The sequence below is a fragment of the Osmerus mordax genome, chromosome 24 (assembly GCF_038355195.1).
Source record: "Osmerus mordax isolate fOsmMor3 chromosome 24, fOsmMor3.pri, whole genome shotgun sequence".
Classification (NCBI taxonomy): Eukaryota; Metazoa; Chordata; class Actinopteri; order Osmeriformes; family Osmeridae; genus Osmerus; species Osmerus mordax.
In genome coordinates, this window is record NC_090073.1 from 10,603,750 (window position 1) to 10,631,095 (window position 27,346).

The 27,346-nt window shown below is 47.0% G+C and overlaps 3 protein-coding genes across 5 annotated transcripts in view; 1 reads left to right on the plus strand and 2 right to left on the minus strand.

The window, feature by feature from the left end:
- Positions 1-4,779: 4,779 nt before the first annotated feature.
- Positions 4,780-10,372, minus strand: lipg (lipase, endothelial). The gene is made up of 10 exons (XM_067227847.1): positions 9,990-10,372; positions 8,796-8,977; positions 8,315-8,494; positions 7,675-7,786; positions 7,092-7,310; positions 6,624-6,866; positions 6,288-6,405; positions 5,938-6,162; positions 5,669-5,773; positions 4,780-5,525 (listed from the first exon to the last, which is right to left on the minus strand). Exons 1-10 carry the CDS (start codon positions 10,078-10,080, stop codon positions 5,513-5,515), a joined length of 1,488 nt encoding a protein of 495 aa, XP_067083948.1. The 5' UTR covers positions 10,081-10,372; the 3' UTR covers positions 4,780-5,512.
- Positions 10,373-13,952: 3,580 nt separating this feature from the next.
- Positions 13,953-21,524, plus strand: LOC136932976 (E3 ubiquitin-protein ligase KCMF1-like). 3 transcript variants are annotated; one of them, XM_067228308.1, is made up of 8 exons: positions 13,953-14,134; positions 14,278-14,395; positions 17,038-17,205; positions 17,449-17,588; positions 18,103-18,204; positions 18,673-18,853; positions 19,625-19,919; positions 20,170-21,524. In XM_067228308.1, the coding sequence occupies exons 3-8, from the start codon at positions 17,175-17,177 to the stop codon at positions 20,450-20,452; spliced, it is 1,032 nt and encodes a 343-aa protein (XP_067084409.1). In that variant the 5' UTR covers positions 13,953-14,134; positions 14,278-14,395; positions 17,038-17,174; the 3' UTR covers positions 20,453-21,524. The 3 variants fall into 3 exon arrangements, with proteins under 3 accessions (XP_067084409.1, XP_067084408.1, XP_067084410.1); XM_067228307.1 differs by lacking the exons at positions 13,953-14,134; positions 14,278-14,395 and adding an exon at positions 15,137-15,272; XM_067228309.1 differs by lacking the exons at positions 13,953-14,134; positions 14,278-14,395 and adding an exon at positions 15,144-15,301.
- Positions 21,525-22,672: 1,148 nt separating this feature from the next.
- slc20a2 (solute carrier family 20 member 2) overlaps positions 22,673-27,346 on the minus strand; it is a 31,786-nt gene continuing 27,112 nt past the window's right edge. Inside the window, exon 11 of the mRNA XM_067227672.1 lies at positions 22,673-26,743. Within this exon, the coding sequence (XP_067083773.1) occupies positions 26,579-26,743 (165 nt within the window). The 3' untranslated portion in view covers positions 22,673-26,578. The remainder of the gene's footprint in view (positions 26,744-27,346) is intronic.

Consider the following 27,346-nt stretch of genomic DNA (forward strand, 5'->3'; position numbering starts at 1 on the left):
CTTTGGCTTGAATGTGGTGGCATTGTTTCGTAAGTCACTCATTCATTCACTCAAACAACACATAACAGGATAGCCTAGTCACCCAAAAGCCTCTATTTCTACTTAAATTATGTTAGTTTGGTTGTAACTATTTGTGTGTTTTCTCTGAGAGGTGAGTTCAATCCGGGCTCATCGTCACAGTCTTAAGTAAGAGTTTGAGACAGGCATGTATGTATAAGCAGGTGTGTGTGTGTTCTCAGGCATGTATGTATAAGCAGGTGTGTGTGTGTCCAGGGTGTAATTTGGGAGGACACAACAAACGTTCCGTCATTTTCCCCCGGGGCGTTGCGTTACTGTGTCGTACTACTTTTAAAGACTCCTAAATCAACTGAAAATTCCAACAGTGCCATAACACAACCACGCTTCTTCCAAGTAACCCCCCCCCCCTCCCCTCCCACCTCCGAGTTCCTGTCATATCAGCTTTCAGGAAAATCCTTTGTTGTTGAAACGACACCACCTCTTGATGATCCCGTGTTTCCTTAACGTCTGTGTTGAAGGTGGCTGTTGGCTTCCGCACCTCTCCCAGTGGGCTTAACGGCATCTTCTGATGGTTCCCACGCCCCTGCCACGCCCCTGCTTGAATCACTCATGCCAGAACAGCAATTAAAAGCATGCTAAGGACCGGTGGAACTTGGTATGCGCTTGGTGCCTGAGATGAGACCTAATTGTTCTTCACCTGTGAAGAAGAAAGGAGGAGGAGGAGTCTGCTGATCACTGTTCTTGTTGGACCTGCTACCCATTAAGTCAAAGACTGCCGTTGCAGGCCTACACTTCGAGGAGGATAAGTAGGTCATATGCCAACAGCAACATAAAATATAATCACACCGAACTAGGGCACATCTTCAGTTTGAAGAAGTTGAAACATCAGAAAAATTCAATTCGAGAAAGGATTTGGAGTCTGTTTTCTGATTTGCCCCTCACTTCTCTTCAGAAACATGCTTCTAGAAATGTCATAGATGTCATAGAGATTACTATCATAGTCGTAATTAAGAGATTAACAGTAAATACCAAAACCAAATGCCACAACACCAAGTCATTTTGATTGAAAAGTTCTCTTTGAGGCATCTATTGAGAAGGGGGGTGGGAGGCGGGGCGGGGGGCTTGTTTGATCTATGTGGGTGATTTCCAAGAATTCACAGTCTACGTATCGTAAGAGTCATATAAATTCGAACATGTGACTTTCAAGAGCCAAACGAAGCGAGCATCATTGGACATGAAGTGGAGATAATCTGGACTGTGCCGCCCTGGGCTGCTCATGGAGCAGCAATCCTGTGGGTCTATGTAGGTCATGAAGATATGCTTACATAAGTGTGTCATAAGACACAGGACTCATTTTGACAGGTTTTTGGTCATCTTGATGGCTCCTGCATTCATCACATCAAGAAACCAGCGATGTTGTGGTGTGGTGAGATGTGTGGAGCTGTTCGGGAAAGCAGTGCCACTTCAAAGTACGGTTTGACTCGAAACTGTGAAATACAGATACCCTTCACTTCCTGAAAACTAGACACTACAAGAACAACACACTGGCACCAGCACATCTCAACACCACCAAACCCCAAACAGGTTGAACCCAACTCATAACAGGCCCCCTCACACACTGCCTGGTCTTGGCTCTGTGTTGAGGCTGGCTCTAAACACAACAGTTTTCCAAAGCAGTCCTGACCTGCTTTCTGCCAGACACAACTGGAAAAGTAATCTGATTTAAGCAGGTAGCGATGGAAATAATCCATATGAGTGGGGCCTTTTAATCCAACCCCTTGCTAAATAGGACCTACAAGGAGATTTTATAACGTGTGATAATTACATAAATCCTCCGCACACAGATTATACATTTTTTCTTCTTTTCAGCCAACAGAGAGTTTTTTCTTCACATTCCTCACGATTCTCCAGACCTTTCCCATGAGAAAGTCTGACACAGTCATGAACATAGAATGAGGAACCCATGGCCTGGGTCAACACGTGAAGCCCAGTAGTGTGAGGAGTTAATGGAAAGAGGATTTGAATGTGATATTGTTCGGTCCAACAGTGATTTCCTCTGTGGTGGCCGTATGGGAGAGCCTGATGGGGTGAGGGAAGTTGTGGAGGAGGGGCACTGGCTGGTCAGCCCTGGCTGGTCAGCCCTGGCTGGTCAGCCCTGGCTGGTCAGCCCTGGCTGGTCAGCCCTGGCTGGTCAGCCCTCATTGGTCAGCGTGTGACAGGAAGTAGTTTGTGTAATTAATCTGCATATGTGTTTAACAATGACTACAAATGAGTAAATGTAATGCCCATGGAGTGTTTCGTGCTTTACAGGACAGGATCATTTAGCTACTCCACTTCTCAAACCTCAAACCTGGAATAAAGTGTCAGAGAAAGTAATGAAAACGAAAGCCATGCTATGTACCTGATTCACAGAATGGACTTCTCTGTTTTTCTCTGTGTGGTGGTCGCTGGATGTAATAACTGTGAACACATGGGCCTATTACAATGTAATTACAATGTTATGATGTAATTACAATGTTATGATGTAATTACAATGTTACAGTGTAATTACAATGCTACGAGGTCAGGAGTCAGGTGGCTGAGCTGCTGAGCGGTTAGGGAATCAGGCTAGTAATCAGAAGGTTGCCGGTTCGATTCCCCGCCAGGCAATTGAGGTTGTGTCCTTGGGAAAGGCACTTCACCCTACTTGCCTCGGGGGAATGTCCCTGTACTTACTGTACGTCGCTCTGGATAAGAGCGTCTGCTAAATGGCTAAATGTAAATGTAAGGTAATTACAAACGGCATTGTTACAGTGTAATTAACGTATTACTACGTAATTACAATGTTACAGTGTAATTAGACTGTTATTACTCTGTGGGCCCCTGCTCACATCATTACGGTGTTTAATCCTCCTGATATTCCGTGATCGGAGGTTTCGGAGAGAGAACCTTCCTTCGGATGCCCCGCGACCCAGACAGGAGGAGACCAGACGCTCCACACTGATTGGGTCGAGGGGATGGCCAGCTCTTTGATGATTGGCTCACCCCTGTCTCAAGTTGTGCTTTCCATAAGGGGTATGGCGTGTATCGACCAAAACAACTGAGGGAAGGCGTGACAGGGGAACGTCGGGGTGAGGGAGGGAGTGGTCTGGGAGGGGAGGACATGAGGTCCAGACTGCACGCTGAGGGGAACAGGGACCAAGCCCACCCTCGCTGGCTCTGTTGAGATGAAGCAGCTTGTTATTCTATGAAAGTCATCTCCTCTATGTGTGATAATCCACTGTGATGTGCTGTTCACCTGCTGCACACTGTGAGCATGCACTGCCTGGAGTCTGCTCTTGTGAACACTTGGTGTGGCGTGATGGATGGACTGTGGGCAGAAAACCAGAAGTTCCTTTGTGGTACACTGCGCATATTGTACTTTCATAAATTACTGACAAACTGATGTATCAAAGTCCATGTCCACAAACTCTATCTAAAGCTGAGCACCTTCTGGAACAGTCCTGCTATCACAACATATCAAAATAAATATTGTCACGATAACCAAATAGCAAGACAAAGGGAAGGCTTAAGCAATATGTTACAAGCTGAAAAATGTCAAGCTATGATTGTTGGACTATCTCAGTTCATTAAGAACAATGGAACCCTTGTTCCATGTGGTATTTATGGGAAACAGCCCACCAGTGCGTCCACTGCAAGATGGCGCATTACAGAAACAGAAACCTCAGTTCTCCTCTCCATCCTCTGTGGGCAGAGCTCTTTTCACATCCTGCCGTTCGGAGAGAGAGCGAGAAGAGAGATGACATTTCTGATGAGCTCGTTGAATTCCTCCTTCCTCACGGCTCTTCCTCCTTCCTGACCTCGTAGAACGAGATCAGGGTTGTCAAGGTTACGTTGATTGATTGCAGCCCAGACTGTATAAGCTTCTTGGGGCTGTTTCAGACCACTTGCTTGAAACTGGAAACATAAATAAGCTTGGTCTTGGAAACTTTTGACAATCTGAAAACCACATTGTAACAGGCAGGCCTGCTACCTGATATTACATCACATTTAATGTTGCCTGGATCTTTGATTGTGCCCATTTACCCTCTGAATGGCATACGAACACAATACTTTCTTTTTTTTATGTGTAAAACCCTTTATCCTGTGTCCTCCCCATCACTGACATTGATTGAAGTGGACATACTAATAGTCACACTAATAAAAGGTCATGGTTTTCACCTGGAGTAACCTAGCCAGTTTGTCATGGAAAGAGTCGGTGTTTCTGGTAAACACTTTATATTATACACAATATCTCCAGACTTTTTATTGCAGGGATGTTCTTTGGTTTACAAGTGACACCTGGGGGTGAACTCACACTAGAGAAATTCAGTGTTTGGGAAGGAGAGCAAGTGAAACATGTTGAATCTCCCAAATAAGAGTTGCCGCCTGTATTTGTCCCTGCATGCTGCCATACTTTTGATGAACAACACTAGTTTGGTTTAGTTTACTTTGGACCACCTAGAAAATGTGCAGCAGATGGAACTGTAAGAGTAGTGTAGCAGTTGAACAAGAATGTTAAGGCACCTTCAAAGCACCTTCTTTCTGGGGGTAAAATAAAGACCTAAACACAGTCACAAGACCAGGATTACCCAGAAGGTGGATAGGGATTTTGTCTTGTGTAAGAACAGAACTAGAATAAGCCCCTTGAACACCATCCTCCTGGTGGTGCTCCCTCTGTAGTAAGTATGAAAACTCAGGTAACAGGTATAGGATTAACAGTTCAAAACAAGTCTCTGTAGCAGAACCATTACAAACAAGTTTATTTTATTCATTTTCCAAAGGTTATTTACATTATGTACACCACACACCCACAAATATAACACTGGGACATACAGTCATCAGCAATAACACTGTTAGCACATCACATCCCCAGTGAGAGCGAGTTCTGTGCGCACAGAACACAATCTCTTTCAGTAATAGTGTTTTCCAATCTCACACAGCTGAAAGGCACGTCTGTTAGGTACAAATATGCACAGACACACACACATATACCTCTCACACACACACACACACACACACACACACAGGAAACGCATCCAAACATGTTCTTCAGCAGTGGGTGTGCTTCAGATAGATAAATAAGCTTGGTCTTGCAGTGCTTTTCATTCATAAATAAAAAGTACACAGTAAATAATACAGTAAATAGACCGTTGGCTGGGCATGTGTACTGACAGTGTCACCCGCTAACTCTCTAGCCCTAGTCTAAACAAATCCACACTGAGGAGACGACCTGGGCATCCTCTTCCAGAACTCTTCCAGCCCTTCGACAGAAAGCCTGCATGCAGTCTTTACATATCTCACTGGACACAGCCCAGAGTCATATAGCCAGTGAAATCTTCTTGGTGCATTCTGAGTCAGAAGCGTTCACGACCCTCTCTTGGAGAGCTTCTCCCTCTCCTCTTCAAAGTGCTCAGGTGAACCGAAGCCATCGCTTCCCGTCTTGGGTCCCGTGGTTAGTTGCCCTTGTGAGTTCTTATGATAGCAGCCTGTCAAACAAACAGAGATACTTAGTCGAAACCTGCGCCTGGACACTGGAAAATGACACTTCATAAAATACTGAGACGACGTAAAACGAGTCATTTATTTTCTGCATTCCACCTGGACATGTAAGAGAGACGGTGGACGTTACCTCTTCCTGGGTTTGACCTCCCAGCCGTCACGACACTTCACGTAGGTAAGTCCCTCTCCCGGGGAGAGTTCTGTTCTGGATGGTTCTTGGGCACAGAAAGTAAACCTGCAAAGCGATCACGAAAAAAAACAATTACAGAACGTCCGTGTAAATTAACAATAAACACAAAAAAGGTCAGTAAGGGCTGCTGCAGACAATGATGAATGAATGAAATGGACCAATGAGATTCATTCTGCCCACATGGACAAGATAGCCGCCGTCTCACTCACTTCCTCTGCGTTTCTCCACACTTGACTCTGATCCTGCGCACCTCCAGGACAGGGTTGACGGGGTTACTGTTCCAGCTCCAGAAGCTCTTCTTCAGGCTCTTCAACATGGAGCTGAAGGACTCGCTGGCCCCTTCCCAGCTTAGACGGATCTTCAGCAGGTCTCCGATGTCCTCCTCGGTGAACACCAGGAAGGTGTTGGTCAGGTTCAGGCCCACCTTTTCAGGCCTGGCATCAGGAGGGAGATCGACAGGAAGTCAGGCAGGAAGTCAGGCAGGAAGTCAGGCAGGAAGTCAGGCAGTAAGTGTTTCCGCACAGGCGGGGAGGGGAGTGTGGCGAGGGCTGGTACTCACACATCTACTGAGAGGTTGTTGGTGTCATTGTGGGCACCGTACAGCTTGACGTGGAATGTGGGGTCTGCGTCTTCGCCCTTCCTGTTGAACACGTGCATCTTCATCTGGTAGTGGTAGCCTGGGGAGATAGGAGAGCTGTTAGCACTTCACCACAGGGCAGGGGTTATGCTTGCATTCACGCTAGTTTGGACTGCTGGCATGGAATAAATAACACGTCTCAGACGACACGCATCGACTGTAGATGGAGCTCCCATCTCAGCAGCCGTGTTTGTCAACAAGAGCAAAACGCTTCCTCGACACGCCGCACGGTCGCTAAAGCGGAGTTCTGGCGCTCACCTCCGAACGGCGTGACTGCGCGAGTCTTCAGGTACATCTTGCTGTTGCGTCTCTTGCGCATCTTCTTGGTGTTGTAGCCGATATTGTTGCAGCGGTTCTTGCGGCAGCTCAGACAGACACCCTTGTTGAAGCGCTCGGGGCCTGTGCACTGGTAGGCAAAGCTCATGTGCTCCTTGTTCATCAGGGAGTCCACAAACAGGTGGACAGCCCTCTCGTGTTCACACTTCATCACTTCCATGAAGTCTGGGGGAGGAACGCGTGAAGGATATATAAATACACAGTCTACTAGTTATCTGTACCATCGCTAACAATAACTTCCCTTGATTAGAAACGAAAGAAGGAAAAAAAAATTACCCCCTCAAACCTACATGCCACATTTCCAGATTTAGAGATCGAAATCTACCCAGTCTGCACGGTAAACAGGAAACGAGACAGGTGTGTAGGCACTTCCTGTGTGCGAGCACTTACTTCCTGCCACGCTGAGCACATCGCTGAGTCCGCAGCCCGGCTGCACGTCTCCTCCGTTGGGGTAAATGTCCACGTCCCCGATGGGCTGCTGGATGCCGATGCTGACCCCCAGGGCCTCCCGGGTGTAGGTGTGGAGGACATCCACAAAGTCAGCGTCTCCTGGGGACAGACGTCGGTGCTCGTCCACCCCCTCGAACATGGGTCCTGCCGGGTCCAGACCTGCAGCAGACACCGTGGTCTAATTAGCTGCTGCTAAGATCAACTGTATATGTGTACCTCTGTGTTCCTACATAGCTATGAGGTACGTGTACATACATACCAGGGGCGTAGGTTTGTTTTCAAATGTGGGTGAGAGCTTTTTTTTTTTAATAATGTATATATATATATATTCCTTACAAGTCAGAAAACACACACACACACCTGATGCGGCTGCGTAATATGATTTTGGTAATAAAAAAAGTGAGTGGGGAGGGGCCGATTGTACCCTTGTCAAAACGTTGCCTCTGATGCCTGCTGTATACATTCCTACATAACTAGGAGGTACTTGTAGCTTTGCCTTGGCGTATTAGTCTTGTCCTCCTACCTGTGATCCTGCCAACAGTCCCGTGTACGAATGTTCCAGCGTAGCCCGCAACATGAGCTCCTAGGCTGTAGCCAATCAGGTGCACGTCCTCCAGGGCAAGGCTCTGCTCATCCTATCAGAGAGCAGAACAACAAACACTAACATCAGCAGCCGCCACAACACAGCGTGCCCGCAGAGACACCACCAAGCATGGAAGTACCAAGTCACCTCTACCATCTGTCTCCATGCTCAGCTGCATCTTTTCTGACTTGTAAGGAACCAAGCCTCTGTCTACCCTGAACAAACAGTGATCCTGTCCTACCCTGAACAAGTAGTGATCCGAAAGACTTAACAGGAGAAAATCATCTTTTCACGCACCTGATCAAACTCTAAATCAATGTGATGTGGAGGTTCTACATTTGAAACCCCTGCCCTAGAAGTAGCTGTAGACAAGAGCATGAGCACTGCAGTATACAGTATGTCTGTATTTCCACTGGTCATAACGAAGGTGTTCATGGAAACCTCTTGGATCGCTGACCTTCTCATTGAAATGCCTGCCTCGTACACGTCACCCACGAGACGGCTCTGCTGTTTGCCAGCTGATCTAAAAGTAGCATGGAAAGTGTTCCTGAGCAGGGTTCAGAGAGCAGAGGAGGCATACCTGGAGCCAGTTGAGCATGGTGGCGATGCTGAGGCCCACACGGTGGGTGTGGTTCACAGCGTCCGGGTACAGCTGGTGAGCCAGGCTCAGCCAATCCACGATTACCACGTTCGCTTCACTCTCTCGCAGCATCACCGCGGAAACCAGCTTGTGCATCCAGCTCTCGAACATGCCACTCATCTATGACAGGGGAGGAGGGGGGGGCGGGTTAGGACCTGAACATGCTGCTAGTCACACCATCATCTGCTCTACACCACAGGCTGCCCCACCTCAGCTAGACTACAACCAGGGCTGGTGAACCTTGTGACCTCCCATGATCCCCCCCCCCCCATTCTGTGTGCAAGTGAGTGAGCAGAGCTAAATGTATGCATCTAGCTTAAAGGATTTGACTGCAAATCAAAAGGGTCACAGGTTAAAATCCCCTCCTACTGTAAGTCACTTTGGATAAAAGCCTCCGCAAAATGACAACGTTGTGGTTTACCGTCCAGCCGTGGATGATAAGGATGGTCTTGGCTGTGGCGTTGAAGCCACACTCCTGCAGACCCTCCGTGTTCCCGGGCTGCAAATGGCAGCCTTCATGCTCCAGGTCCAAACTCTTCCGCATGTTGTACTTGATCCGATCATGGAGAGCCTCGTCATCAATTAATACACCATCTCCCCCATCTAGGGACAACATTAGAGTAGTTGTGATCAGTTACAGAATACTTCTCAGACGTTGGTAAAATCTCCCTCATCCTTTCTTTTCTTTTAATTCCGACACGCGTCTTGCAATTATTTCATTCTTATAGCCTATTTTAAGTGGAATTTTAATTAGTTTCTTCATGACATGAGACCTTGCTCAGACTTGCCGGAATGTGGGAAAATATAAATATTTTGCTAAGCCAATGTAGCAGGGTCAATATTGATGTTAGATGAATGAATATCAGGTAGCCTAACATTGCGTAAAACACAACCATTGGCCCGCATCCAGATCTCGTCGATCTCAGCCGCGGCTCCTCGTTTTCTTTCCAGCTGTGGTTTTAAATACCCACACATTACAACAGACAATAGGTGTAGCCTAAATATGAATCACTGAAAAGTTACAAGCGTCCCTTAAAAATCGTATAATGGAAGAAATGTAAGTGAAAAGTACGCACTATTCCTGACTAACGGGCTTTAAAACAAGATAAGAATATTGGGGCAGAAAATATTAGCCTACATTTAATTGATGAATTGGATTATGTAAACGAAACGCCCATTTATGATAACTTGTGCAGCTAGATAGGTGATGTAAAACATGACAAAATTAATGATAAAAAAAGCTGTAGGCTATCTGAACCTGAAAGGCAGTATAGGGTTCAGTGACGTCTTAACCGGTTTTGGCTTCAACCTTCACCAAAGACACGTAGTATAACCTCTGTTTCAAAGTGAAGTCGTTCCCGCTTTTTACTCTTAAAATGTCACACTTGATTATGTTAACTCTCACCAACTTGTAGACTCACATTAAAAAATGAGAATAATTAGACAGAGCTGATAGATCAACCCTACAGCAAGCATGCAATGTGGGAACGGATTCTCCGGTTAACAGCAGAGATGGTGTAGAATTGCGTTACGTGGGTGTCCTTTTTATAGATACAAATGTTCATTTACATGGTTCTTTAAAAGTTAAATAGTCGTTGGTTAGAATTCTTCTTACCTTTCTCGACTGCGATCTCTTTTAGACTCGACGCAAAGACCCCGACTGCACAATGAAAGATCATCCACAATGAAAATGTAGTATTTTTCATTTCTCTCCCAAAACAATGTATAAACCCACTGTTTTGTATTGTAGCCTATGGGGAACTTTCACTGTTGAAATTGGGTGTTATACGCTTAGATCCTGTTTCAATGAGCAAAGCTTGAACTGGCGGTGTCTGTACTCTTGGAAGCTGTAGGATATCAAGGAAACGTTTGAGCTCGCATCAAGTGTCTTATTTGAGTTTTAAATAGTTTCCCCTATAGTCATCTGACATCGCCCGATCACTACCTGGCTTCTAATTGGTCAAGCCCCTATTTGTTTACGTTGAAGGCGTGGCAAAAAAGTTGAATGGGTTGTAGACTTCTCACGTTAAGCGTTTTAACCCATTCATAAGACCGTCGTTGACAAAACAATGCCGCACATGACGCTCGCCCCCTGTATGGCTTGGAACATGAAGAGGACACCGTTTCTGACGCCCCGAAGAAGTTGTTGCCATCACAGCCACATGCTATTGTATGTAAATCATTCAGAAGGGACCTGTTGTCCTTTCTTATTTTTAACCAGCACCTGACACGGCAGTAAAGGCGCACGACAACATAAAGGTTATGGACCCACTATTTCTAATGGCAGCAAATAGATTATGGGACATGGTCTTTTGAGATCCAGTGCATTCATTCATATAGGCAACTTGAAACAACCGCTCCGTGCTTTATGTCGGTGGGCTACATGTAATGAAATTCAGCTCATTACCATACGTGGGAAAGCCGCAACTCTGTGGAATGTTTAAAAAGCTAGTAGGGGGGGGGTTCCCTCTCACTGTCCTGTGGCTGGCCCTCTGCCAACCGCGGATTAGCTCGCGGATGGATTGTGGGGGGGAGAATAAACTCACGCGGGAAAGGTCTTGGCTGTACGGTAACGATTCTGTTTGTGTACATACATAAGCACGCACTAGTGTCACCGAGGAGAACTGAAGGTTGTAGGACTCCAAGAGTATCTGGTGAATTTTGACAGGACGGTCACATCTCACGTTTTACAGAGGCGTTTTATTACTACTTTAATATTTGTCGGAAGAGGTGTGCATTCTCACTGAAGTAGCTCCCATATTGCCTATAGTATAATGACGTCATTGTGAGAGCATGTCAACGATTTTTTTAGTCCCAAATGACCAGCTTGTAGGTTTCCACTGTACTGGAAAGAAGAAGGTCTTACGGTCCTCCAGACTTCACAAGTACTACATGGTTACTTTGGTCCACCGATCTGCTGCGTGCTCCACGACAGAAACGCGAGGTCAGCATTACGGTCAGCATTACACCTAAAGTAAGATTTTACCTTCAAGGACCATCAGCTGCAGGGGGTCAGCATCACTTTCATGTCTGCAATGGACAAAACCAGAGTTTGGTTATTCGCCTGTCACGGTCGGTAAATAACTTGGTAAATAACTCGGTAAATAGATCCTGGCTGCCAGAGCTGCATGCTTTGAGCCAACTTGTCCTGGTTTTTCCAAACAAGTTCCCTTTGGCATGGCAACAACATGCCGTTGTTGAATAGAGAAATAGCTCAGAGACCTCAATTAAGCAATTCAGCACACATCACTTATGGAGTAACTCACTCTCAGTAATAGGCTGAGTATGGTGGCCAGGATTCGTTTGAGGAGGCTAAATTCCTCTCCACCTGAACTTGGTTGCAGATTAATGTACAAATTGTCAGTGATAAAAAATGTGTGCAGACAAAAAGTTACCCCAAGACAAAGCCTTATAGGTTTAAATATCTAACTGATGTTTAGTTTGTATGGTTTGCTTATAAACACACGTAGCTACATGTTTTTGTCACCAAGGATCTCTACTGTTCTGGATTCAAAGCTGGACGCTGAACAGAGACGGCTCTCCTGGAGTCCCACGGGAGTCACTGCTGGGCCCCTCTGTCCCCCTACACTACATCACCCTCTGTCCCCCTACACTACATCACCCTCTGTCCCCCTACACTACATCACCCTCTGTCCCCCTACACTACATCACCCTCTGTCCCCCTACACTACATCACCCTCTGTCCCCCTACACTACATCACCCTCTGTCCCCCTACACTACATCACCCTCTGTCCCCCTACACCATGACACCCTCTGTCCCCCTACACTACATCACCCTCTGTCCCCGTACACCATGACACCCTCTGTCCCCCTACACTACATCACCCTCTGTCCCCGTACACCATGACACCCTCTGTCCCCCTACACTACATCACCCTCTGTCCCCGTACACCATGACACCCTCTGTCCCCCTACACTACATCACCCTCTGTCCCCCTACACTACATCACCCTCTGTCCCCCTACACTACATCACCCTCTGTCCCCCTACACTACATCACCCTCTGTCCCCGTACACCATGACACCCTCTGTCCCCCTACACTACATCACCCTCTGTCCCCCTACACTACATCACCCTCTGTCCCCCTACACTACATCACCCTCTGTCCCCTTACACTACATCACCCTCTGTCCCCCTACACTACATCACCCTCTGTCCCCCTACACTACATCACCCTCTGTCCCCCTACACTACATCACCCTCTGTCCCCCTACACTACATCACCCTCTGTCCCCCTACACTACATCACCCTCTGTCCCGCTACACCACGACACACTCAGCTTGGTTGTCAAGTCACACGGCTTCTTCGGTTATCAAGTCCCATGGCTTCTATTACCACAGCTACTCTGACAACAATCAGCTGTTTCTCTCCTACCTTCCACCCCCAGATTGGTGACAGAATGTTGGCATGTTGGCATCTCTCTGTCTCTCTCTCTGTCTCTGTCTGGCGGACATCTCTCCATGAACCTAAAGTTAAACCTCAACAAGACACGCCTGCTCTTTCTCCCTCCCCAGAATGAGAGCCCTACATCCTCCCTGACGTAGCATCCTGCCTGACGTAGCATCCTGCCTGACGTAGCATCCTCCCTTACGTAGCATCCTCCCTGACGTAGCATCCTGCCTGACGTAGCATCCTCCCTGACATAGCATCCTCCCTGACGTAGCATCCTGCCTGACGTAGCATCCTCCCTGACGTAGCATCCTGCCTGACGTAGCATCCTCCCTGACGTAGCATCCTGCCTGACGTAGCATCCTGCCTGACGTAGCATCCTCCCTTACGTAGCATCCTCCCTGACGTAGCATCCTCCCTGACGTAGCATCCTGCCTGACGTAGCATCCTGCCTGACGTAGCATCATGCCTGACGTAACATCCTCCCTTACGTAGCATCCTCCCTGACGTAGCATCCTCCCTTACGTAGCATCCTGCCTGACGTAGCATCCTGCCTGACGTAGCATCCTGCCTGACGTAGCATCCTCCCTGACGTAGCATCCTCCCTGACGTAGCATCCTCCCTGACGTAGCATCCTGCCTGACGTAGCATCCTCCCTTACGTAGCATCCTGCCTGACGTAGCATCCTGCCTGACGTAGCATCCTGCCTGACGTAGCATCCTGCCTGACGTAGCATCCTCCCTGACGTAGCAGCCTCCCGAACAGCGGGAGACCTAGGCTGGACTCCAGAAGCACTCTGAAAACTTTCCGCGGATCTGTCGATATATCTTGTACAAGCTGAGGAAGATCCTTCTGTTCCCTAGGCTGCGTTTCATCCAGCTGCTCGTCCAGGCCTCAGTCCCTCCTCTCCCAGGCTCACCAGCCGTCATCACACAGCTTCTGCTGCTCATGGTAGACAGCTCTCCCAGGCTCTCCCAGCCTGTCTCCTCCCTCCCCGTCTCCTCCCTCCCCTGCTGAGGCCTCTCCTCTGGCTGTCACTTGCTGCCAGTATCAGGTACCAAACCCTGACCTTTGCCTTCCCTCCAGGCTACTGGATGGCCCCTCCAGGACATCATTCTGTCCCACTCCTCGACTCGCCCACTTGGTTCTGTGACATAAGGACGTCTCCTTCTTCTTGCGTTCAGGATGAAGGATTCCCCCTCCTACAACCTGAGGTGCTTCTCCTTCCTGTCTCCCCAGTCCTGGACCCTCCTCCTCCCTCGGCCCTGCTCCTCTCAGTCCCTGCCGTCGGTCTGGCGGGGGCTACGGATGCCCCGTCCCCACACGTCCAGGGTGTTTGGTGCCCATGTAAGGACATCATATTCAGCACTTATCTTTATGTTACTTCTTGTAGTGTCTGCAAAATTGCCTTTCTTGTACTGTTGTATTAGAGATATGATCTTGCTGTTGGGCTGTGTCAGTGTAACAGATTGATCCTTGATTGTGTTCAGCCTCCGGTCTGCTCCTCTGTGTGACAGACCGTGTCTGGAGGAGGGAGCCCTCACTGAACTGCACCTCACAAGGTTTCTACCATTGTTCCTCACTGAGCATTTGACTGCAGATCAAGAGGTTGCAGGTTTGAATCATAACTGCATGTCACTGGAAAAATGTGCTTGCTAAAAGGTATACTTGAAATGCTTTGAGTTGTTCGAGTAACATAGTGTCTGGTTTTCCAGGTCAAAGCGGAGACATGGGTAAATTAGTATTGAGTAACACCATATTGAGTTTTTCCTTGTCTTCCTTGAGGGTTTAGGTTTGTTGAGGGGCAGTTCTATGGGCGTATGTGAAGCCCTCTGTGACATTGCTTGTAAAATGGGCTATACAAATAAATTTTGATTTGATTTTGATTTGTAATTAATTATCTTGCAGTGATTGCTTCCCATCAATTAAAGATGTAGAAGGACCGTAGAACATATTCTTTAAGTCACTCCTTGTCTTCTCAAGCCAAGATCAGATCTTGGCTTTGCTCTTTGGAGCCATTGACCTAATTGCCACAAAGAGCCAATCAAACTGTGATTCTGGAAGTTTCCATCAGGCTGTGGCGAATGGAAACAGGTTGACCAACTAATTTGACTGCCCGACTGCTGAGAAGCAGAGAGCCTCTACTCTTCATAGGACGAGTATATCAAGTGTCATGCTTGGAAGTGCATGTCACATATCATTTTCACTGCATGACAGTCACGTACTCAACTCAAACTTGATCCGATTCGACAAAAAATAGACACGGGCTCCCCTTGGCGGTGAAGCAGCGTCATCGCAGGGGCCAATGACAACAGGGGGCGGAGGAGGCGGTGTGCTCAACCGGATCCTTCATGAGGGAAGCGGCCAGGGACTGCCAGGCCCGGCTTCTCCTCTTCGGTGTTGTATATCAGCTAATTGCGTGGTTGAAGACAAGTAGCCCAAGTAGGGGGCTGTTTCAGTGTTCATAGGATGTCCCGTCATGAAGGTAAAGATGACCCATTAGCAATAGAATCGGTATGTAAGGCTGGCTTCCCTCGTCAGATTTGGTGGGGGTTTTGTAACTAGAAAACGACTAGCTACGTTAGCAGGCTAGCTAACGACGATTTGCTAGCCTGCTGCTAGTGATATGCATTTACATGGGTGCATGATGGCGGCAGACACTAATTGTACCCCGGTGTGTAGCCGGGTCTCTATATAGTGGGCTGACAACGCAATGGACGCGTGGCTTCTTCGGTGGTTCTCGTAGTGAATCTGAACAGACAATGTATTAGTTTGCTAGCCAGCTAGCTAGCTCTAACTAGACTAGCAAAATCAACATGTGAGGTATGTAGCTACTAGCTAGTTTGCTAGCTGACAGGTAGCTAGCTGAATGACTAGGCTATCATGTAGTGTCAGTCAGTGGATGAATGGGTGTATGATGTCTTGTGTTTTTTAGGCTGATCATTTATCCTGCCTGGTCACGGTATGTAGAGTTGGCTGGTCTGGTTGTTGATCCTGGTAAACTGGTGACTGTACCCCAGAGGCTAACGGTAGCCACTACTAGCGCACACACCCCAGTTAACCTTGCTACTGTGTAGGGTTGCTACGACCATGTAGCACCACCTAGCTAGTAGAGCAGCCATAGAAACTATAGTAAACTTCTGCTTGTGTTTGAATGCGTTGTCCTCAGTGTTTCGCACTAGCTAATATAGCTAGCCTAACACTAGATCTAATAACGAACTAGCTTGCTAGTTAGCTAGCTACAGTACTAGTAGTGTTGGCTATGGTGGTTGTAACCGTACTAATGTTAGCTAGCTATTGAAGCACTTAAAATAGTGTTTAGTGTGGTCAAGTTATTTCTGCACGGCCTACAGTTTAGAGTCTTGTGTTAAGTCTGTGTTCATTGAAACTATTAAAGGTAGCTTTTGACTTGCTATGAAACAATAGATTCATTTACAAGGTGTTCATAGAATTGACTGTGATGCGGCTATAAGTTAATACACCCATTGTATGGCGAAGGCCTCTTGAATAATGTAGCGCTAGCTCCAGCTGTAACAAGTTCCTAACTATACCAAGACAAGTGGTTTGTTGAGTTGAAGTAGGCCTATTGGTTCAATGGTTGAAGTGGTTGTAAACGAAACATTTCAGTTGTAAAGTGGATATGAATGAATCCCGGATGGTTTACGATCTGCCATGGTCAACTTCGCAACATGCAGGGTCTCCATATTACTAGCAGTGGATATTGGTGTCATCTATAGATGTGTCCTGATTTATAGATATGACAAGTGTGTGCAACATATACATGGACGATGTCTGTCCATCTAAACATAGCCACTGCTTTATATAGCATTATGGGTTGGTGAGTCTCTGTTGTAGTAAGGAGATTGAAAGTAAAAGCTTTTGTTTGGATAAATTACCAACTTTGTGATGTCACGGTCTGACTATTAATAGCCCCATTAAATATAGATGCTAGAGTTTCTGTATATTGCTCATCCTGTGAGATGTGAAACTGAAATGTGATATGGTTGTAGACGATGTCCATAGATGAGTGTAGCATTGAAGTATAGACACATTTGATATTTGTCATGTCACTCACTTTGCAGTGTGTAGGCTAACATATTGTTGTGATATTTCACATCACGCTCTCCAACAAACTTGACATTATTCTTAATTCTCTCTCTCGCTCTCTCCCTGTCACTCTTTCACTTCAAAACGTTGTAATAAAGCACCTTCCTCAGACCTAACAGCTTCTCTCTGTGTGTTCTCTGCAGGTGTAAGCTGCGACGCGTGTTTGAAAGGCAACTTCCGAGGGCGGAGATACAAGTGTTTAATCTGCTACGACTACGACCTGTGTGCGTCGTGTTACGAGGGCGGAGCCACCACCACCAGACACACCACAGAACACCCCATGCAGTGCATACTGACCAGGGTCGACTTCGGTAGGTCAGCCTGGCTCTGTGTAGCATCCGGAGCCTGTTTGAACATAGTCTGAGCTGTGACCAGCCAGGTAGATGAGCTGTGACCAGCCAGGTAGATGCAGCCTTACTAGCTCCAGTGTGTCATGTTCAGGTCACTCTTCTTTGTCTTGTTTTTTCTTTTTCTTTTTGTTGTCTTCATCCTCGTCTTTGAGACATGAGAAGATTCTGATGTGCCTCCCTCTATCCCCCCCCCCCCCCCTCCAGACCTGTACTATGGAGGGGAGGCCCTGTCTGTGGAGCAGCCCCAGGCCTACACCTGCCCGTACTGTGGCAGGATGGGCCACACAGAGAGCTCCCTGCAGGAGCACGTAGCAGGGGAGCATGCAGACACCTCGACCGAGGTGGTGAGTACAGCAGCACATCTCATACTGAACCCCAGAACAGCACACACCATCACATCTCATACTGAACCCCAGAACAGCACACACCATCACATCTCATACTGAACCCCAGAGCAGCACACACCATCACATCTCATACTGAACCCCAGAGCAGCACACACCATCACATCTCATACTGAACCCCAGAACAGCACACACCATCACATCTCATACTGAACCCCAGAGCAGCACACACCATCACATCTCATACTGAACCCCAGAGCAGCACACACCATCACATCTCATACTGAACCCCAGACACTCAGAAGAACTGCACAGCTGGAAGAGGAAGTATCAGGTCAGGTTACCCAGGGTGTTTCAGCTCCCTGTGCCCACCACCCTCACATACAGAACATAGCACGCACACTGGAATACACTTTGAAAGCTGTGTTCTGTATAAAATAAATCCACACTGGTTGTTAATGCCCCAGCCCAGAGTCAGTGTTGTGTAATGAAGTGTGCCTGGTTCTGTCTCCAGATATGCCCCATCTGTGCAGCGCTGCCTGGCGGAGACCCCAACCATGTGACAGACGACTTTGCTGCTCATCTCACACTGGAACACAGAGCTCCCAGAGACCTGATATCCTTTACCCTGCTGCCCCCCTGCTGCCCCCCTGCTGCCCCCCTGCTGCCCCCCTGCTGCCCCCCTGCTGCACCCCTGCTGCCCCCCTGCTGCCCCCCTGCTGCCCCCCTGCTGCCCCCCTGCAGGGCAGCAAGTGTGTTTAAAGGGACATTCCACCACAAACTCTACAAGCTGCTTTAATGTTTTGGGTGCATGAGGATTTCTCTATTTGTGGGAAGAAATGAGAGCGAGAGAGAACGAGTTGGTTGTATCTGATCTTAATCCTTGTTTTTTAAAAGGACTTGCATCACAAAGCAAGCTCGGCCTGTCAGATCATGTTCTTTATGCTTGTTTACAGTAAACACATGCAGGGCAGGAGAGACACAATAATGGATACAATACTAGTCTTGTGAATGAGATGTTCTTCAGAGAGGCAGGAGAGATATGGGTCATCCTGTGTGTGTGTTCTTTGACGGTCTTGCCCACGATGAGTCCAGCGGGGTGCGTCATGTGAGGAGGATGTTCCACCCTGGGAGGGGGCTGGGGGGGCAGCGGGCTCGTAGGTCCAACATGCACTTCACCAGCACCACCACCGGGGGGCTCTCCAACACCCAGAACTCCTCGCAGAGCTCCAACTACAACAGAGAGGCCATGGACCCCATAGCAGGTCAGAAACACTCTCACACTCCCATAGCAGGTCAGAAACACTCTCACACTCCCATAGCAGGTCAGAAACACTCTCACACTCCCATAGCAGGTCAGAAACACTCACACTCTCCCATAGCAGGTCAGAAACACTCAAACTCTCCCATAGCAGGTCAGAAACACTCTCACACTCCCATAGCAGGTCAGAAACACTCTCACACTCATAGCAGGTCAGAAACACTCTCACACTCCCATAGCAGGTCAGAAACACTCACACTCTCCCATAGCAGGTCAGAAACACTCAAACTCTCCCATAGCAGGTCAGAAACACTCTCACACTCATAGCAGGTCAGAAACACTCTCACACTCATAGCAGGTCAGAAACACTCACACTCTCCCATAGCAGGTCAGAAACACTCACACTCTCCCATAGCAGGTCAGAAACACTCACACTCATAGCAGGTCAGAAACACTCACACTCTCCCATAGCAGGTCAGAAACACTCTCCCATAGCAGGTCAGAAACACACACTCTCCTATAGTGGGTGACAAGGACCATTGCTCAGTGCAAGCTCTGTGCTGGTTGCCATGGCAGAATGCTTGAGATGTAACCAGGGTCCAGAGTTAGAACCCAGGGGTGCCTGTTGGTTGCCGTGGCGCCGTGTCTGGGCCCAGTTCCACAGGGCCTCGTTGTCATGGCTCAGGCATCCTTGTCTCTGACTGGCTGGTGCTGTGTAGAGGCAGGACTGCATAGAGATATGGGGAGGTAACCTGTCCCCCCCCTCCTCCTCCAGAGCTCCTGTCCCAGCTGTCGGGGGTGCGGCGCTCCGCGGGGGGCCAGGTGAGCTCGGGGCCGTCGGCCTCGCAGCTGCAGCAGCTCCAGATGCAGCTGCAGCTTGAGCGTCAGCAGGCCCAGGCTGCCCGGCAGCAGCTGGACACGGCCCGCGGAGCCCCCCGCAGCGCCCCTGCCCGCGCCGCCCTGGGCACCGCCAACAGCAACGCCAGCCCCAACCCCTGCCCCCCGCCCGGCCCCCACCCCGGCACGCACGAGCACAACACACACGCCGGGCACAACTTCCTCCTCAACAGGTGGGGGGCGGAAACGCACGCTTTACTCCTCTAGCAGAACATCACTTTCCTCCTCCTGTGTTCCAGCGGCAGGGTTGCTTACGTATTCAATAACGATGAAAGATTCTGATATTATTGTTATTATTATAATATGTCTTTGTTCAGACCTTGCATGTTCTAATTTCCTCTCTGACTCTCCTTCCATCTATCATTCACAATTCCACCTCCATCTATGAATTGTCTCTATCCATCCATGATTCTCCTCCCGCAGGCTGAGTGAGCCCAGGCTGTCGGAGGTGGACCTGCAGGAGTGTGAGTCTGGCTGGGCGGACCGCGGCCTGTTTGTGACAGAGCTGCTGCTGTCCACACTGCTGCTGGACCACAACGCCCCAGCAGCCCATCACCGCGCCGGCCCTCTTCGGGGCTTCGCCGACTTCGGGGCCATGGGCTGCCTGGATGTCATGACCCTGGAGGTGGCGCTGGAGAACCTCAACCTCAGAGAAGCAACGGCGAACGCCGTGAAGAAGCAGCCCCCCCCGCCGCCCCCACGCTGATGCCCCGCCCCAAACCCGCCACGGCGGCCAAATGCCAAGCGATGACACGTTTTGAAAACAAAGACTTCTCTGCTTCGGTTCTTTCCTTGTGTCCTATTTTGATGCCATTTCAGCCCTCCCTCGCCCCCCTCCCTATCGACACGTTGTGTACATTAAATACAGGAGTGAGAATCTGAAATCAAGAGAGCATGTGACAGACCACAGAGAACGAAAAAAAACTATATCTATATATATATATATCAGATGAATATCTATGAACACTGGTAATCAATTTCAAACATAACCCAATGTTTCCTTTAGCTGCCGGTGGGCAGCTTGTGGTTTAGCTGTCAGATAAACCTCCACACTAACACACTGAGGACTTACCAACAAACAAGATGCTGCTTGTGTTTATGGTTCTTCATGTTTAAAGTGCTTGTGTGTTTGACCATAACCTTTGGCATGAGCTCCTTCCCCTGTGCCCAGTGTGACTGCACCGTCACTGCAGACTGAAAGGGATTCTTCCAGAGGGGCACCTGCTAACATGGTTTTATTTTACGGCAAATGTCACAAAATTGTTTGATGATCCTGATACAGACTGCTAATACTGTTTTTTGTTTAAATTAAGCTCCGCCCCCATTCAGTCTGGTATCACTTATGATTGGCTCGTGTAACTCAGGTCCAGTTGAGCTGTGGGGGCTGTTTTGAGTTGCCTAGCAACTAGACACTACACACGCCTCGCACACAGATATGACAAGGCCAAGGGCAAAACATATGTCATAAATGGAGCAGTTGCATAACTGTCTGTTTTAGAACTGACATTGGAAAAGTGTTTTTGGATAACGTTCTGTTCTCTACCTTCCCTTGATTCCTTCAAGATGTTCCTCAGCATTTCTCTAATTCAGAGGTGTTGCATGTCAACGCGAGAGAATCACAAATGGTCAACCTCATTATTCATTTGGTCCACGTGAGAACACCTTGGTATTCCTCCACTGCTACCCGAAGAAATGCGATGAATGTTTTCTTGGTGTTTGGAAAGGCCATTCAACTTGGAGGACAATAAAATGATTTTGGATGGTAATGATCTAACCCAGTTCTGCTGTCTGGTTTGTGTGTTTGTGTTTGGAAACTACCATAATGGGCCAAGCTTGTGAAAAGAAAACCTTAAACACATGACGCCTGCATAGCGGGTGCCATGGTTACTCATGGGGTAACCATGACGCCTGCGTAGCGGGTGCCATGGTTACTCATGGGGTAACAGTGGGCCATGTAGGTTGAGGTCTTGGGTTCAAATCCTACTGGAGTCTATATGACTGTCCCCGTCTATCTTCACTGGGCTGTCCCAAGCAGAGATGGCAACATTACACACATCCTTCACTCAAGTAAAAGTACAGACACTCGTTACATGTTCTCATTACAACATAATAACCACATAATACTTACATCTCTGTCCCCAAGTAAAGCAGAATCATTTGCAACATTAAAGTGTATCTTTAAAAGAGCCCACTTAAATTGAACTTTACCATTAATAAATATAAAGCTAACTTTGGGGTGCCCCGCATTGGGCCTCAGCCTCCATGGTCCTCATTCATAGGGGGCTACTGGCCTCTCCTTTATTTAGTCTGTGCCAAGTATTTGTGGCACATGTTCTAGTGGCCAACATTCTCTCCTGTCTCCTGGGAGACACAAACTAAAACCTCCATTAGAAGTCGTGGATGTAGCCTTCAAAGGGCGTACTGTGAAATGGCCCTCTGTGGCCCTGTGTGGCTTCTGTGGCCCTCTGTGGCCTCTGCTAATGGACAAAGGTGAAGACCCCTCAGGGGTATGAAACCTCTGATGCCAAGTCTCAATTACATTCAAGTACAAGTCCAAGCCATCCTGTTTTATTTTTGGAAGGTTTGGCATTACTTTATCTTGAGAGCTATTAGATTAGCTAGTATATAGATTATATGGGCTAGTATTTAGATTTTGTACTGTTGAGTTTTTGAGTAAATGTGTAATCTGTAATTTGGTGGTCTTCAACCCTGGTCCTCAGTTATGAAGCGAAGGATCCAGTGATGGGCTCTGAGGACCAGGGTTGAAGACCACTGTTGGAAATAACACCAGATACATAATCACATTTATAAAGGCACTTTTCAATAACAAAGTAATACTTTGGTTAAAATAAATATTGTTGGAAACAAACATACCAGTCACACCAAACCTCCACAACAACAAAAAACACAACACATTATATTTGATATTCTTTGTAATTTTAATTCCCATAATTTAATTTGTTTTAATTGCTGACAATTTCTCACAAATGTTAATAAAAGCAACATTACAGTACGTTATATGCAAATCAGACAAGCTTAGTTAGATCTTATATGAGCCCAGGCTAGGTTTCCGAGGAACAGTTAAATAGCAAATAGTAAAAAGACACAGTAACACAGAAGAGGGCCAATCAGGATCACATCCTGTTACAGAGTGAGACATCCTGCTACAGAGTGAGACATCCTGTTACAGAGTGAGACATCCTGTTACAGAGTGAGACATCATGCTACAGAGTGAGACATCCTGTTACAGAGTGAGACATCCTGTTACAGAGTGAGACATCCTGTTACATAGTGAGACATCATGTTACAGAGTGAGACATCCTGCTACAGAGTGAGACATCCTGTTACAGAGTGAGACATCCTGCTACAGAGTGAGACATCCTGTTACAGAGTGAGACATCCTGCTACAGAGTGAGACAATACGGCATGCTGCTGACACGCCAGGAGAATATTATAAATGATGCTATTTCACTAGAAGTAAAAGTGCATCCTGGGGAAGGAGACACTAACAGCTTTTATTGCACATTCAGAGAAAAGAAAATGGCACATTCTGGTTCTGCAACGCAACTGAGAATGAGTGGATCGTCAGTGTTAGACAAGTAACTTCCTCATTGGCAACTACACCCCTCGATGATTTACAGACGGATGATTATTCATGTTGATTGGTCAAAATGATGTCCCTCTGCCTTGTGCGGCGCATCCCTTTCAACCTATCAGAACTGGAAAAGCGTGGGGATAGAAAGCATTTGGGTTTTGTTTCACATCCCAATCCAAGGGATTAAGGCTTTCCTCACACCAGAAGATATCAACCTCATCAAGCAGCCTTCTCCAGTAACTAGCCTTCCTCATAAACACAAGTCTTGAACCAACAAAACTCAAGACTTTCACCAAAGACCCTCCTCTAACATGTATACACTTCGTCGTGACTATAGTCTCGATAATCTAACAAGAGCCACATGATCTTACTTGCTCTCTACTGTCTTGAGGCAGGATAACACCAGAACCCTGCGGCCCCTCAGACAGTTTAAAGGGTTGGTGAGCCGAAGGCTAGTTTGGATCCAGACCACTCAGTCCTAGTTTCATGAAGTTGCTGGTCTCAGCCCTGTTCTTGGTGTTACTAATGGAAAACAGGCCCTTCAAGTTGCTGATCTCAGTGGCTGCTCTGATGCAACACAAATAAACAACATGGATGTCACACTTTCAACAAGCCACCCCCAGTCGGGCAGCGAATGAGAAATAAGGACAATTTTTCATAGGGAAACAAAATTACAAAGTGATTTTTATCTAAAATTCAAAAATAAACATGGTAGTTGGAAAGTCTGAACTGTTGCCCAACACCGCCGTCTCTGAGGCAGGACAGCCAGGTGACCCTCGGCAGAACCTCGTGTGTTGGAGAGCATGCTCACCTCCATGTAAAACACAAGTACTTCCTGGTTTTGTGATGACATAACCAGGATGATGTCATATGCCCCATATGGTCTCTCTGTGTTAGGCGCTCATGTTAAAAATCAGATATGGTAGAAAAATATATAGTCTTGATGAAATTTCTCTATTTATTTGCTTCACAATTGAATTGCACCCATACATGTAGTGTTAATGTGTGTATTAGCAGTGTAAAGTGACTCTGGGATCATGATTAGCACTATGATAAAACACACAAAGAAACATCATCACACTCTTTCTAGACACTTCTGGTATTATTTTTTTTCTTGCACTTGATAATTCACGGTTAATAGTTTTGTCTTTCATTGGCATCATTTGGCAAAAAATGTTTTAGTTACCCTACAACATGGTTACAATGTAAACACCACAGTACTTCTATATGGTTGTATCAGTCACACAGTAAACAACTTTATTGGCAAACGTCTTCTTTTAAGCATAGATTTGTTCATGAGAAGAAAAAAAAATGAACAAATTAAAAGAAAGATCAGCCACACCTTGCACTGGATTTGTTGAAAATTAAAAGCCATTTGTTTTTAATTTACAATTCAGATGACGTGGAAACGCTGGTGATCATCGATAGTAGGCCTATCCCTCTAATTAGCTAGTTTACCAAACAATAAAACCATAATCCCTGTGCTCTGATAAGAATACGTATAAGAACATCCTACTTGAGTGATGAGAAACTGCCAGGCCTGTGTCAGCCCGCCTGTGGGGGCTTCGTTAGAGGGGAGGTAACCAGGAACTGGGAGGTAACCAGGAACTGGGAGGTAACCAGGAACTGACGGTACGAGAGAGATTATCTGACCCACTGAATATTTTAGTGAGGGGTTCTCCGAAGAAGTTTAACATTAACTTGTGACATTGTCAGGGAGCCTCAATGTACTGCTGCTATCTGAAGACTTGAAATACCCTCCAGCCCTGTCACATGACTGGCTGGCTGGGTCGCCAGGTAACGGGTCGCCAGGTAACAGGGTCTCCAGGTAACGGATATGTATTTTTGTAAAGCCTGATAAAGGCCTTTTTGTGTTCCATCATTTTGGCTGCTACTGCACTTTGACCACAGACATCTGGCTTTTATTGGCATGTTGATATTAAGATTAGTTTCTTATTTTGGCATGGTTAGGTACCGCAACAAATCCACCAATTTTCAAATTGCGTAGAGCCATCCTGCATTCAGCCACAAACACAGATATTTCTAATATGCTGATAAAAAGGAGAATAATTTGGTTCTCAAGAGCAGTTTTGACTAATTCCTGTCAGCACAGTTGAGCTCAACTGATGTTTTCCTCAGTATACAGTTTGTGTCAAATTACTGAAACGTACTTGAAACATTAATATTTTCATTTGCATGTTTTAACATGATCAGATAAGGAGAAGAGAATATCACTTTTTGATGAGTTTTTGGTCCACTAGACTGAATAAACGTACATTTGGTTCTTTCTTAATTGAAGGTGAAATGAGAGACTGTTCGGCGTCTGTTTGGGTATCACTCGAGCTACGGCTGTCCAGGAGGACTAACGTGTCACATCCTGCTGTCAGGACGACTCCAACGTGTCACTTCCTGTTGAGGGCCCCCGTGACAAGTACGTATAAAAAAACAAAACACTAAAAAATGAAATGACCCAAAAGCAATGAGGATAGTATTTACAGTACACATTATAGTATATTTAAAATGATGAAATCCTCTTTAAAACTTTTCGGTGCAGACAGTTTGATATGTTATTTTAAATAAAAAAGGACAATTTGCTCTTTTCCGCATGCCTCTGAGGCTTAGCCAGGTCCCTGATGTCCGGGCAGGGCTGGCGAGCAGCTCGAAGGGAAGGGTCAGTTGACCACTTTAGTTTTTTCTTAAAGCAAGCTGCATCACATCAAATCACGGTCAAATAATACAATATTTACAATTTTCGGCATTAGGAACTATTTCACCGATTACACCACCACAGTTTATGCAATGACGGATTTACTGGTAGATTGGGTGGCATGTCGCATAATGTAGATTGATCTATTAATGTTTTTTACTGGACGTATTGCCATGTCTGCTGTTTTGGAGTTCAAGTTTTCTAATGAGGAAACAACTTTGTTTGTCCTCTCCATGCACCGTGGTAACTATCACAGAATGCCTCCTAGTGTTTGTATATACAGCAGTTTGATCATTACGATTGACGACGTCGGTTACACACAATATTTTTGCCAAAAAAATGAAGAAAACAAAACAAAAAAATAAATAATTGACGGATATGAAGTCAGATCTCTCTGGACTGTAACCCAGGCAGCATGTGATCCTTCCCTCCTCAGGTCAACCTCTCTCTCTCTCCTCACCCTCTCTCCTCCCTACTCTCCACCTTCCCTCCTCTGCTCCCCCCTGCCTGAGGCCCTCTCTCTCTCTCTCTCAGACGAAGGGCAAGATGCCGTACACGAACAGGGCCATGACGGCAGCGCTGAACAGGCCGGCCAGCGGCACGGTGACGAACCAGGCCAGGAAGATGTTCCTGAAGAGCCTCCAGTCCACCGCCCTCTGAGAGCGGATCCACCCCACGGCGACCACGGAGCCCACCTGGGGGGGGGGGGGGGGGGGGGGGGGGGGGGAGCAGAACACAAATCAACAGTAGCATGCAACAGCATTATCAGCTTAACAACGTGGTCCTCATATGCCCCAGGCTGCACTGGACTCTAGCCCAACAACAACATTAGCATCAGATCCCTCCTCAGACACAGGTCAGACCTGCTCTCCTCAGACACAGGTCAGACCTGCTCTCCTCAAACACTGTGTAACTGGAGGATCTGAGTCCTGTTGTCAGAGAGCTGTTGCTGGGCCAGAATCCAACAGCTGTATGAGCAGCTCTGTCTAGACCAGGGCTGGTGTGACCACAGCACTGAACACCTCAGTCACTAGTCAAGCTGACTGGAGCAGTTATGGTAATATCACTACAACATCATCAGGAGGAAGTCTGAAATATGCCGTTTTAATTTGTCATGGAAAGAATGTGTTTGAGCATCCACACAGTTCAGACTTCACAGACTCACCTTTGTAACACTGAACAGAAATAGATCTCCAATTCTGACACTAGTGTGTGTGTGTGTGATAACACGATAGTGAAAGGTCACATGACTGACACGTGCAATGATGCATAACAGCATGTTTTTGGCTTGTGTCAGC

What these genes read in the sequence shown, in the direction of transcription:
- lipg (XM_067227847.1), bottom strand. Translation starts at nt 10,080, where the DNA reads ATGAAAAATACTACATTTTCATTGTGGATGATCTTTCATTGTGCAGTC. An exon ending in TGTGCTCAGCGTGGCAGGAA is followed by an intron (nt 6,867 to 7,091) that starts GTAAGTGCTCGC and finishes TTCCTCCCCCAG; the next exon opens with ACTTCATGGAAGTGATGAAG. An exon ending in CGCAGTCACGCCGTTCGGAG is followed by an intron (nt 6,406 to 6,623) that starts GTGAGCGCCAGA and finishes CTATCTCCCCAG; the next exon opens with GCTACCACTACCAGATGAAG.
- LOC136932976 (XM_067228307.1), top strand. An exon ending in CAGACACCTCGACCGAGGTG is followed by an intron (nt 17,589 to 18,102) that starts GTGAGTACAGCA and finishes TTCTGTCTCCAG; the next exon opens with ATATGCCCCATCTGTGCAGC. An exon ending in ACAGAGCTCCCAGAGACCTG is followed by an intron (nt 18,205 to 18,672) that starts ATATCCTTTACC and finishes GGTCTTGCCCAC; the next exon opens with GATGAGTCCAGCGGGGTGCG.